This window comes from Stenella coeruleoalba, assembly GCF_951394435.1.
Source record: "Stenella coeruleoalba genome assembly, chromosome: 11".
In the NCBI taxonomy this organism is placed as follows: Eukaryota; Metazoa; Chordata; class Mammalia; order Artiodactyla; family Delphinidae; genus Stenella; species Stenella coeruleoalba.
Genome location: NC_137157.1, coordinates 60,296,282 through 60,309,332, shown reverse-complemented (window position 1 = coordinate 60,309,332; position 13,051 = coordinate 60,296,282). Strand labels below are relative to the sequence as shown.

General features: G+C 49.4%; 1 protein-coding gene across 5 annotated transcripts; it reads left to right on the top strand.

Annotated features, from left to right (window-relative positions):
• Positions 1–780: 780 nt before the first annotated feature.
• Positions 781–13,050, top strand: AMHR2 (anti-Mullerian hormone receptor type 2; the record flags this gene model as incomplete). 5 transcript variants are annotated; one of them, XM_079937963.1, is made up of 11 exons in its annotated part: positions 785–976; positions 1,278–1,460; positions 1,768–1,959; positions 2,231–2,305; positions 2,442–2,572; positions 2,688–2,918; positions 3,902–4,070; positions 4,695–4,867; positions 5,057–5,204; positions 5,367–5,503; positions 6,400–13,050. In XM_079937963.1, the coding sequence occupies 11 exons, from the start codon at positions 904–906 to the stop codon at positions 6,607–6,609; spliced, it is 1,722 nt and encodes a 573-aa protein (XP_079794089.1). The 5 variants fall into 5 exon arrangements, with proteins under 5 accessions (XP_079794091.1, XP_079794089.1, XP_079794093.1 ...); XM_079937966.1 differs by lacking the exon at positions 3,902–4,070 and adding an exon at positions 4,437–4,551 and having other exon boundaries at positions 913–976; XM_079937965.1 differs by lacking the exon at positions 1,768–1,959 and having other exon boundaries at positions 781–976.
• Position 13,051: the final 1 nt, after the last annotated feature.

Genomic DNA, 13,051 nt, shown 5'->3' with positions numbered 1-13,051 from the left:
AGAGCCCTAGCTGTGCCCTAGCACGTAGGTGGTCAATAAAAGTTTGTTACCTTTTCAATAATGGTGATGTGTTTAGTGTGTGACTCAATGTGATTTTTAAAAAATTTTGATGACAGGGCTTTCCTGGGGGCACAGTGGTTGAGAGTCCGCCTGCCAATGCAGGGGACGTGGGTTCGTGCCCCCGGTCCGGGAAGATCCCACATGCCGTGAAGCGGCTGGGCCCGTGAGCCATGGCCGCTGAGCCTGCGGGTCCGGAGTCTGTGCTCCACAACGGGAGAGGCCACGACAGTGAGAGGCCCGCGTATCGCAAAACAAAAAATTTTGATGACATAAAATTTACCAACATACCTATTTTCAATGTGATTTTTTAAAAACTCTGAGTAATTTTATACAACCGCTTTTCTGACTCTTGAGTTTGGAAAATGAGGTCAACTCTAGTATAGGCTGTGAAGCCTCTTTGTGCCCAGGGAACTGCAGATCTGAGCCCGGAAAATAAGGGCTAGAAAGGCTCTTGGGCACAGCTGAATGGGTCTGAGCACTTGACCTCTCTTTGGTTTCCAGCCTGGGAAGGGCTGACAGGATCCAGCATTTTGTCCTAGGGTCAGCAAAGGGCAGAGGTTTGAAATTAGGCATTGCTGGGTTCTCAGCGGGACCACTAAGGCGCCCTCCTCCCACTTTACAGAGGAAAGAGGAGGTGGCTGAAGAGAGGAAGACGTGAGATTGGTTCTCTGCTGCTCCCTCTCTCTCCCTGCTTCTCCCCACACCCATCCTCTCCCCCTCAGCAGCCGTCTCCCCCACAGAGACTGGGAAGAGGGAGGGGGCGGAGTTGGGGACTGAAGGATCAGAAGCCCCACGGTGCCCGCATCTGAAGGAAGCTCTGGCCAGGGGCAGCTGTGTTGGCTCATGCTCCCCACCTCCCACTGCAAGATGCTGGGGATTCTGGGGCTTTGGGCACTGCTTCCCACAGCTGTGCAAGGTAAGTGTCTACAGGGAGGAGCAGGGTCCTTCCACCTACCCATTAAAGGAGGGGGCACTTGAAGCAGCAGCCACGCCTTTGGAAGAGTGGTGATGGGGTGGGCAAGTGAAGGTGATGGGTACAGCTATGGGTCCCCTTGGTGGGGGTCAGGTTCCAGGCCTCTGCTGACCCTGTTTCCTCCTGTGGCTTTACGAGGCTGGCCCTGGGATATAAAACATGTTTTGTCTCTCTTTGGCTGCTGTTTTTGCCCCTGCATTCACTCTCATCTCGAACCCTCCCCTCTCCTTACCCTGGGCCGCAGCACCCCCAGGCAGGCGGACCTGTGTATTCTTTGAGGCCCCTGGAGTGCGGGGAAGCACCAAGAATCTGGGGAAGCTGCTAGATGCAGGACCAGGGCCCCCCAGGGTTATCCACTGCCTCTACAGCCGCTGCTGCTTTGGGATCTGGAACCTGACCCAAGACCAGGCACAGGTGGAGATGCAAGGTGAGTGGCACAGCACATGGCAGGCGATAGCCAGTGGGGGAGAGAGGCACATCCTGCGGGGGGCGGGGGTGGCAGCTGAGGAGAGGAGTAGAAAGGGAATGTGTGGAGGGAAAGAAAAGCCCGTAAGAGATGGAAGGGACGCCTCTGATAGAGAAGGGACCCCCTCCGTGTTCCCAGACCCCGTTATGCTCACTCATACACTCTTTCTCTCTCTTTCTTTCTCTCTCTCTTTCTCTCTCTCTCTCTCTCTCTCTCTCTCTCTCTCTGGCCCCCTTTCTCTCCTCTTCTCCCAATCCCATCCCATCAGGATGCCGAGACAGTGATGAGCCAGGCTGTGAGTCCCCCCACTGTGATCCGAGCCCCCGAGCCCATCCTAGTCCCAGCTTTACTCTCTTCACCTGCTCCTGTGGCACTGACTTCTGCAATGCCAATTACAGCCATCTGCCTCGTCTGGGGAGCCCTGGGACACCTGGTTCCCAGGGTCCCAAGGCCATCCCAGGTAGCCACCCAGGATGCTGGAGCCAGGTGGGGGCTGGAGCCCAGGTTAGAATGAGAGGTAGAACCAGGGCCAATTCTCACCCTACCCCCCATCCCAAGCGTTCCTCCTCCTGGCCTTGAGAAGTTGGTTGCCCTGGTGACTGGGAGATAAAGGGGCTTGTGACCAGGGTGGGGGCGGGTGGAGAAGCAACTTCTCTGAGGAGCGGGAGAGGAGCAGAGAGCACGATTTGGGGCAGGGCTCATCCAGCCCGCGTTCTTGCTTTAACGTCCAGGCGAGTCCATCTGGACGGCACTGGTGCTGCTGGGGCTGCTCCTTCTCCTGCTGCTGCTGAGCAACATCATCTTGGGTACTAATCTGCCCCACCCCTCCCTTGTGACCCCAACACACTGTCCCAGCGCCCTGACCCCCATCACTTCCCACAAAGCCCCCTTCCCAGTCTCCATACCCATGCACCCCGGCCCTAAGGCTCTTCTCTGCCTCAGCCCTGCTACAACGGAAGGCCTGCCCAGTGCACGGTGGGCCAGAGCCAGGGCCAGAGCCGGAGCCGGAGCCACACTCAGGCAGGGACTGGAGTGCCGAGCTGCCGGAGCTGCCCGAGCTGTGCTTCTCCCAGGTGCCCGGGGAGGGTGGGCGGCGGGCTCCTCTGGGCGCTCTCGGAGGGTGTGCTGGGGAGGAAGCCTGGCTCTGCTCCTAGCTGGGGCCCACACCCAGCACCATGTCCTCACCAGGTAATCCGGGAAGGAGGTCACGCAGTGGTGTGGGCCGGGCGGCTGCAAGGCAAGCTGGTAGCCATCAAGGCCTTCCCCCTGAGGGCTGTGGCCCAGTTCCAAGCTGAGAGAGCATTGTACGGGCTGCCGGGCCTACGGCATGACCACATTGTCCGCTTGATCACCGCCAGCAGGGGCAGCCCTGGTCCCCTGCCCTGTGGGCCCCTGCTGGTACTGGAACTACACCCCAAGGTGAGTGCTGAGGAGCGCATATGTGTGTGTGTGCCTGTGTGTGGGAAGGTGACGGGGCGGGGGTGCTGTGTCTACGCTTATTCTTTTGCTTTATTCTTATTGTTTAGATTTCCTTTTCTGTAGAACATTAAAAGTGATTTGTATTGTTTTTACCTTTTATTATTATAAGCAGTACTTGCTAACGTTTTTGACTTACATTGACAAGAAAAGGGAGAAATCAAAACAATTCGTATTCCCAACCTGAAGGAAAACCATTGTTAAAGAATTACCTCCAGGCATTCAACTAATGTTTATGAACTATATGTCGCACTTCCTGTGCTAGGAAAAACACACCCAGTCCCTGCCTTTCCAGATTTTATAGAGTAGTAGGGAAGCAGAAATGGATCAAGCAAACACAAAAAGATGTGTAAAATGTCAAGTGCGTTAAGTGCGGAAAGAAAAGGTACTACAAGAGGGACTTCCCTGGTGGCGTAGTGGGTAAGACTCTGTGCTCCCAATGGATGGGGTCTGGGTTCGATCCCTGGTCAGGGAACTAGATCCCATGTGTGTGCTGCAAATAAAAGTTTTCATGCCACAAGTAAGAAGTCCCGTGCTGCAGCTAAGGAGCCCGCGAGATGCAGCTAAAGGAGCCCCCCTGCCACAACTAAGACCCGGTGCAACCAAATAAGTAAATATTGAAAAAAAAAAAAAAAATAAAGGTACTATAAGAGAGGATGAAGAGGAATCGGTAGGCAGGGGCCAGACCACACTGGCCTTGTGGGCCTGCTAAGGACGTGGGACTTTATCAGCACCTGTAATTCCTTCACCTCTGAAATCTTGAATTCTGGCAAGTCCCTTCTTTGACCAATGTACCTCACTGCCTAGCTCGAAAATCACTGCTTTATTAGTTTTGTTTGTTTGTTTACCTTTCCTGGCACACTGAAAGTGCTCAGTAATGTTTGCAGAATGAGGGACTCTATTGTTCCTTTCCCTCCAATTCCCAGTTGCTCCCTGCCAGCTGCTCTCCTACCCAACGGCTCTCCCCATCCGCGCCCGGCTACAGGGTGACACCTCAGGCCAGGTGGTTCGCGAGGGTGCTCCGCCTAACCCGCTCTGCCTCTTCTGTTTCTGTCTTTACCCCAAGTCCTGTGAGGCAGTATGAGGTGGCTAAAGGTGAGTGATGCTGGAGTTAGACTGCTGAGGGTCAAGCTCTGCTACTGTCTTGCCCAGCGAGTTCCAGCAAACTCCTTATCTGTAAAACAGGAGTGACAGGAGTACCTACCTCCCAGGGTTGTAGTGAGGGCTACAGGAGGCCTGGCACGCAGTAAGTGCTCGGGACACTTGAACTAGAGCTACTGTTTTTCCTGTCAATCCAACTGATGCACGTGCTCACTCCTCCACTGCCTGCTGCCTTGCCCTGGGTGTGTCGGTGTGTAAGTCTGCGGGGAGATGCAGGGGGATCAATTGATCTCTGCTCCCTGGGGTGGATCAGCCACCTCCAGCTTTGTGTGTCCCTCTCTTCTCTCTGCTTCTCCCCAGGGTTCCCTGTGCCACTACTTGGCCCAGCACACCAGTGACTGGGGAAGTTCCCTGCGGATGGCACTGTCCCTGGCTCAGGGCCTGGCGTTTCTCCATGAGGAACGCTGGCAGGATGGTGGGTGAGCTGGGGGGCAGGAAGCCATGGGAGTCAGGAGCCACACCGCTGTTTCTGATTTTCCCTTAGCTTGGAGGGGAAGGATTGGGTCAAAAAGAGAGAGGAAGAAGATTCATGTCCCTTCAACCTGGCTTCTCCCACAGGCCAATATAAACCAGGTATCGCCCACCGGGATCTGAGCAGCCAGAATGTGCTCATTCGGGACGATGGGTCATGCGCCATTGGAGACCTGGGCCTCGCCTTGGTGCTCCCTGGCCTTGCCCAGCCCCCAACCTGGGCTCCTACTCAACCCCGAGGCCCAGCTGCCATCATGGAGGTCAGTACTCTGGATAAGGGTGAGCCCCAGGATGCTGGTGGTGGTGCTGATGAAGATGTGACAACAGTGCGGCAGCACCTATAGCACGTGGGATGTTGCTGAGTCTAGCTGGGGGGTTGTTGCGTGGACCATTGTGTGGTGAGGAGTGCCGTGGTGATGATTGTTGGCCCTCCATGCCTTGCTGTCTAGGCTGGCACCCAGAGGTACATGGCACCAGAGCTCTTGGACAAGACTCTGGACCTACAGGACTGGGGCACGGCCCTCCGGCGAGCTGATGTTTACTCTCTGGCTCTGCTCCTGTGGGAGATCATGAGCCGCTGCCCAGATTTGAGACCCGGTAAGGTTGGATGTGACAGTGGCCTCACTCCCCTCATGCCCCACCCACCCATTCCAGACCCACCTACCTCCTGACCCAGGAGGCTCTTCCCTTCTTCCTCTTGGCCGTTCCGCAAGAAGGCACCCCCTCGGGTTAGCTGACACCCCCTGTGCCTCTTCCCAGACAGCAGAACACCACCCTTCCAACTGGCCTATGAGGCAGAACTGGGTAGCACCCCTACCACCTGTGAGCTGTGGACCTTGGCAGTGGAGGAGAGAAGGCGCCCTCACATCCCATCCACCTGGTGCTGCTTTGCCACAGTAAGAGGCCACAGGCTGGTGGGCTGGGGACCTGCAGAGTCCTGGCACGGGCTTCAAGGACTTGTCCACCAGGACCAGCCACCTACTCCTATCCCCTCTCATCTCCCACCCTCCTGGCTCATGTTCAGCTGGAGCAGGGCAAACTTGCTCTGAACCTCAGTTCATCCCCTTCCACCGTAAGTCTCACACAGCCCATTCCTGAGACACACACCTTCCTCTTGCTCAGTCTTGCTTTGTCCGTCTCTCTTCTCTCCATCATCAGTTTGCCCTGTTCCTCAGTTCCTTCCTCCAGGAAGCCCTCCTTGGCTTTGCTTCTGCCCTGAGCTCTGCCCCCAAGATGGCTCCTCTCCTAGTACACTGGAGCCCAACATTTAATCCAATAATTCCTCATTTTGTCCTACACATCTGTGTTTCTGCCATGACCCAATAAAAGCCAGAACTAAGTATAAAGGGTTAAAACAGTGGCCTAATAGTGAAATTTCAGGGTTTCTGAGGAAAATAGTTTCCTAACAGGAAGCCCATTCTTCTGCTACCTGATCTGAAGTTTCCACTGCACAAGTGTCTGTTGGGTTAGATAACAAAGGCCCAGGCATTGTTTGTAGAAGACCCTGATTGCCTGAGAGGAAGGAGAGTAATTTCCCATCAGCACGGTAAGCCATTAATTAACCTGAATTAGCTCCTCGGAGGAAAAGGTGGACTCTTTGGAGAGAACCTGTCTCATAGGGAACAAGGTGCAAAGGGCTGGATTTCAGTGAAGGGGAGGAAGAAGGCTCCAGGAAGAATCAGAAGAAGAGTGTTGAGAACAGGACCATGATAGATACCTTATAACCCTGGGACCACTCATGGGGCCACTCAGGATCCTGGGGTAAAGCCTGCCTCCTGGTCATTCTTCCCAGGACCCTGGTGGCCTGAGAGAACTCCTGGAGGACTGCTGGGATGCAGACCCAGAAGCACGGCTGACAGCTGAGTGTGTACAGCAGCGCCTGGCTTCCCTGGCCCGTCCTCAGGAGGCCCACCCCTTCCCACAGGGCTGTCCACATGGCTGCCCACCTCTCTGCCCAGAAGACCGTCTCTCCAGTCCTCCGCCCTGCCATTCTCCCTCGTAGGCCTCAGCTGAGTGTCTGCCACTTGAGTGTTCAGCAAGGCCCTCGTTCCAGAAATCCTCAACCTGCCTGTACCAGTTCTCATGTGTAAATATGCAGTTTATGTAGAGTCGGTGTACATGGAAACATAAATATGGTGATCAGATGCCTGTCTGCTCTGCCTCGCCATGGCCTTTCCTACTTGTCAAATGCTTGGATGGATCCTTCCCTGGGTATCCAATCCACTGCTTCTGAACAGTGACTGGTGTGGGGAGGGGTGTGCACAGGAAAGAGATAAAGTCAGCTTCCCTGACTCTATGTCTTGGTCCTGAGGCCTTCCTCCCTTCCAGTGATCCTGCATTCCTGTCTCTCTCCTTTTCCTTCTCTTTCATAAGCCTTTATTTGGTGGGATCTCACACTGGCACTGGGAAAAGGATGAGAAACATGAAATTGCTGCTCTGAAACTGCTCCGAGATCCACAGCTCATTTTGTTGGCCACCCATACAGTGTCCTGGGGCAGTATCCTCTCCTGAGGCTTGAGTGGGGAGGCCTCACAGAGCACAGGATGCTTGAGATGTGTCTTGAAGACCAGGAGTTTTCCAGGAGTGTTGGAGCAGTAGGGCATTTCTGGCCCAGTGAGCTGTACTGTCAGGTGGTGCAGTAAGAAACTGCAAGGAGGACTTCCCTGGTGGCACAGGGGTTAAGAATCCACCTGCCAATGCGGGGGATAGGGGTTCAATCCCTGGTCCGGGAAGATCCCACATGCCACAGAGCAACAAAGCCCGTGCACCACAACTACTGAAGCCCATGTGCCTAGAGCCCGTGCTCTGCAACAAAGAGAAACCACTGCACCGCAACGAAGAATAGCCCCTGCTCTCTGCAACCAGAGAAAGCCCACGCGCAGCAACAAAGTCCCAACGCAGCCAAAAAAAAAAAAAAAAGATCTTAAGGGAATTCAGGGAATGCAGGAACCAAGGAAAAGCTGTCAAGAAACAATAGTTCAGGGATAAAACAGAGTCCTAATTCCTCCTCAAGGGGAATATATAACAATCTGATAAGTTCTGCAGGCTCCCACCAAGGTGGAGAATGGAATGATGATGTTCACCTTTTCTGACACTCATGACTTCAATCAACTAAAGCTGGACTCTGTCAACCTTTGCCCCACTTCTATGCTGAATTTTCCTCTGCTTAAGCCCCTTCATGAATATGCATGTACGCTTAGCTTAAAAATTCCCCAATTTTGCTGTTCAGGGAAACACTGCTTTGGGACAGATTCCCAGTGTTCTCCTTACTTGCTGCAAGCAATAAATCCTTCCATCTTCTTCCTTCTTCTTTGGCTTGGTTGTGTCTTTTGGCTTGACACCTACCAAGAGGTGAACCCAGTTTTCAGGTAACAAGAGGTCATTCTCTCAACCACTACACTGTACTAAGTGAACTGTCCTATCTAGGGTCAATGTCTCCTCATGTAAACTTGAACCCCTCTTTTCCTGGTCACAGGAAATTTGCTCCTTCAGTTATCCCTTCTTTCTCCAGCAAAAGCATTTTTTCTCTCTACTGGATTATTCACATCAGTTTACAAACATGATTTAAACTCTCCCATCTTAAAGAGCCCTTCCCAGACTGCCCATCCTCTTTTTTTTTTCGCCCATTCTCTTATGATTACTGCTCCATTTCTCTGCTTCTTGTTTACCAACACTCCTTGGAAGAATTGCTTTTATTTACTGCCTCCACCTTCTCACGTTTCGTTCTCTTCTCAATTCGTTGCAGGCAAAATTTCAGCCCTAGAATGTAATTAAAACCACTCTTAGGGCTTCCCTGGTGGCGCAGTGGTTGAGAGTCCGCCTGCTGATGCAGGGGACACGGGTTCGAGCCCTGGTCCGGGAAGATCCCACATGCCACGGAGCAACTAGGTCCGTGAGCCACAACTACTGAGCCTGCGCGTCTGGAGCCTGTGCTCCGCAACAAGAGAGGCCGTGATAGTGAGAGGCCCGCGCGCCGCGATGAAGAGTGGCCCCTGCTTGCCACAACTAGAGAAAGCCCTCGCACAGAAACGAAGACCCAACACAGCAAAAAAATAAAATAAATTAATTAGTAAACTCCTACCCCCAACATCTTAAAAAAAAACCAAAAACCACTCTTAAAAAGTTCACTATTCTTGGGACTTCCCTGGTGACGCAGTGGTTAAGAATCCACCTGCCAATGCAGGGGACACGCGTTCGATCCCTGGTCCGGGAAGACCCCACATGCCGCGGAGCAACTAAGCCCGCAAGCCACAACTACTGAGCCCGCATGCCGCAGCTACTGAAGCCCACACACCTAGAGCCCCCGTGCTCCACAACAGGAGAAGCCACCGCAGTGAGAAGCCCGTGCACTGCAACGAAGAGCAGGCCCTGATCGCTGCAACTAGAGAAAACCCACGCGCAGCAACGAAGACCCAACGCAGCCAAAATAAATAAATAAATGAATAAATAAATTTATTTTTAAAAGTTCACTATTCGTGCAAAATCCAATGGCCAGTTCTCAGTCTGCATCCTACATAATTTATCAGCAGCATTTGAACATTTGATAGCTCCCTCCTTGAATCTTTTCTTCACACTTTCCTCTGATTTTCCACTTCCTCACTGAAGAAGGGGATAATCTGTATCCTTTCTTATCCTTTGCTCATTCCTCTTCTCTTGCCAGTTTCTAAATATTGGCAGGCCTGAGGCCACGGGCTGGGCCCTCTTTTCTACTCTGGCTACCCCTGCTCCCTGGCTGAGCTTATCTGGCTCCTTGAATTTTAAAAAATTTTTATTTGTTAAAAATATTTATTTATTTATTTTTGGCGGTGTCAGGTCTTAGTTGTGGCACACGGGCTCTTTGTTGCAGTGCGAGGGCTTCCCTCTAGTTGTGGCACGTGGGCTCCAGAGTGCTTGGGCTCAGTAGTTGCGGCACATGGGCTCTCTAGTTGTGGTGCACAGGTTCTGTAGTTGTGGCACATGGGCTCCAGAGTGCATGGGCTCCAGAGCATGCAGACTTTCTAGTTGTGGTGCATGGGCTCAGTAGTTGTGGCGTGCAGGCTTAGTTGCTCCACAGCATGTGGGTTCTTAGTTCCCCGACCAGAAATTGAACCTGTGTCCCCTGCATTGGAAGGTGGATTCTTAACCACCGGACCACCAGGGAAGTCCCTATCTGGCTCCTTTATTTGTTTATTTATTTATTTACTTATTTTTATTGGAGTATAATTGCTTTACAATGTTGTGTTAGTTTCTGCTGTACAATGAAGTGAATCAGCTTTATGTATACCTATATCCCCTCCCTCTTGGACCTCCCTCCCACACCCCCCATCCCACCCATCTAGGTCATCACAGAGCACTGAGCTGAGCTTCCTGTGCTTTATAGCATGTTCCCACTAGCTATTTTACGCATGGTAGTGTATATATGTCAATCCTAATCTCCTAATTTGTCCCAACCTCTCCTTTCCCCGCCGTGTCCACATGTCCATTCTCTATGTCTGTGTCTCTATTCCCGCCCTGCAAATAGGTTCATCTGTACCATTTTTCTAGATTCCACATATATGCATTAATATACGATATTTGTTTTTCTCTTTCTGGCTTACTGGCTCCTTTAGATACCTTGATAACTCTCGATTTTTTTCTCTTCAGACAAGACCTCTCCCTGAGCGCCAGACTGCCAAATCCAACTGCCTTCTTAACACTTCCACTTGGATATCTGATAGCCACCCTAAACTTAACTTTGTCCAAAAGTACTCACATCTGCTCCTCCCCCGTCTTATTTCAGTAAATGACACAACTATTTCCTAGTTGCTCAATATTCTTGGGTTCATCCTTCATTTCTCTGTTTCTTTCACCTCTACCTCCAGTCCAAATCTGCTAAGCTCTACCTTAAAAAAAATACCTGGTAAATCAACTATACTTCAATTAAAAAAAAAAAAAATACCCAGAGTCTGACCCCTCCTGATCATCTCTACAACTTCCATCCAAGCCACCACCATTCCTTCTCTGGAATACAGTAGTAGCCTCCTAACTGGGTTCTCTGCTTCCACTTTAACCATTTCTCCCTATTTTGCTCTTTCACCACACAGTAGCCAGAATAATAATAATAATTACTATTATTATTATTTTACCATTTTAACCACTTTTAAGCGTACAGTACAGTGACATTAAATACATTCACTCTGTTGTGCAACTGTGATCATCGTCCTCCAGAACTTTTTCATCTTTCTAAACTTAAATTCTCTGCCTATTAAACAATCAATCTCCATTCCCCACTGCCTCCAGTCCCTGCTGATTACTTTCCGTCTCTATGAATTTGACTACTCTAGGTACTTCATATAAGTGGAATCATACAGCATTTGTCTTTTTGTGCCTGGCTTAATTCACTCAGCATAATATCTTCAAGGTTCATCCATAGTGTAGCATGTGTCAGACTCTCCTTCCTTTTTAGGGCTGAATACTATTCCATTGTATGCATATACCACATTTTGTTTATCCATTCATCTGTTGATGGACATTTGGGTTGTTTCCATCTTTGGGCTGTTATGAATAATGCTTCTATAAACATTGGTTTACAGAATGACTTTTTTAAAATGAAAATCAGATCATGTCATTCCTCTGCTCATAACCCTCCAGAGGCTTCCATTCACACTTAGAATAAAATCTAAACTCTTTCCCATGGCTTACAAGGATCTGTAAATACTGGCACCACAGCTCCTCCCCTTATTTCAATTAATTTTTCTACATAGTACACATCACTATCTGACATTTTATTATATATTTATTTATATTCTGCCTCTCCCACCAAGTTATTACCTCGATGAAGGCAAGGATTTTTTCTCTGTGTTTTCACTCTATCCCTAGTGCTTAGAACAGTACCTGGATAGATTGAGAAATATTTGTTGAATGAATGAATGACAGAAGCATGGTAAATCATTAATGATTTCATGAATCAGAGAAATGAGCTTTACAAGCATTATTTAAATGCTTTTTAAATAATCTGCGTTTAGGGAATTCCCTGACAGTCAAGTGGTTAGGACTCTGTGCTTCCACAGCAGGGGTCACGGGTTCCATCCCTGGTCAGGGAACTAATATCCCACAAGCTGCTTGGAGTGGGAAAAAAAAAAATAAATCTGAGTTTAAATCTGAGGAAGAATTTCCCAACTAGCAGGTAGGTGAAGAGAGGTATGGAGGATATTGGCAACCTATGAGGGTCCTGAAGAGAGGTTAAAATCATCCTAGTCTAACAGTAAAAGTTCTTAATATTAACAAGAATCATGATAGTAATACATGGTAGTATATAGTAAGTACTTATTATGTGACAGACACACGATTATCTCATCACAACCCTATGAGGTAGGTACCATTGCCGCTGTTTTACAAATGAGGGAATTGAGGTTAAATAACTTATTCAAGGTCACACAATAAGTGTCAAAGTCAGGATTTGAATCCAAGTCTCTCTAACTCCAGAACCACCTTGCCCTATTCCTCTTTGTCCATTTGTTCATTCATTCATTCATGTAGTTATTTATTTAACAGTGTATTCATTTATACCATCCTATGTACCAGGCACTGTGTGAACTGTTAAGTGTCCTTACTTTCAAGAAGCTTACAGTCTAATGTAGGAAGCTAACATTAAGTAATTACTGATTCATGTCTAATTATAAACTGAGATAGGTGTGCTAAAGGAAAGACAAGATTCGACTAGAGGCTGCAACAAAGGAGTTTTACCTGACGAGGGTGTCAAGGAGGCTTCCCTGAAGAAGTGATCCTGGAGCTGAGAGCTGATGAATGAGCAGGATTTAATTAGGCACAGTGGAGAGAGATGGGGAGAGCATTCCAGGCTGCAGAAGCAGCAAGTGCAAAGGCCCTCCTGCAAATGGAACCAAGATCTTCTGGAGGGATGAAAGAAGCCTAGGGGCTGAAGAGCAGAAAGCCAGGGGTGAGTAGTATGAGAGGAGACCAGCAAGGTAGCAGGGCCAGACCACTGCAGACATTGCAGTAATAAGATTTTGAGTATTTTTTTGTTGGACAAGTTGGAGGAAACAGACACTCATGTATTGCTGGTGAGAATGTAAATAAATATAACCTCTATGGAGGGTAATTCATCAGTACCTATAAAAAAGTAAAAATATGTAAAATGACATATTTGTCAGGTTATTTGTTGCAGCATTGTTTTTAGTAGCAGAAGATGGAAAATAACACAAATATCTTTTGACTGGTTAAATTGATTATGGTACGTCATACAAAAGAATCAAATAGGGTTGTGAAAAAGACTGAAGACACACTGTGCTGACTGGTATGGAAACATCCCCAAGATATATTAAGTGGGGGGAAAGTTGCAAATTAAACTCTGCATAGTTTGCTGTTTGTATACTTAAAAGAGGGGATATAAATTTATATCAGTATTTGCTTGATTGTAATGAAGAAACTGTGGAAGTATATATAAGAAACCAGTTATGTGGTTGTGT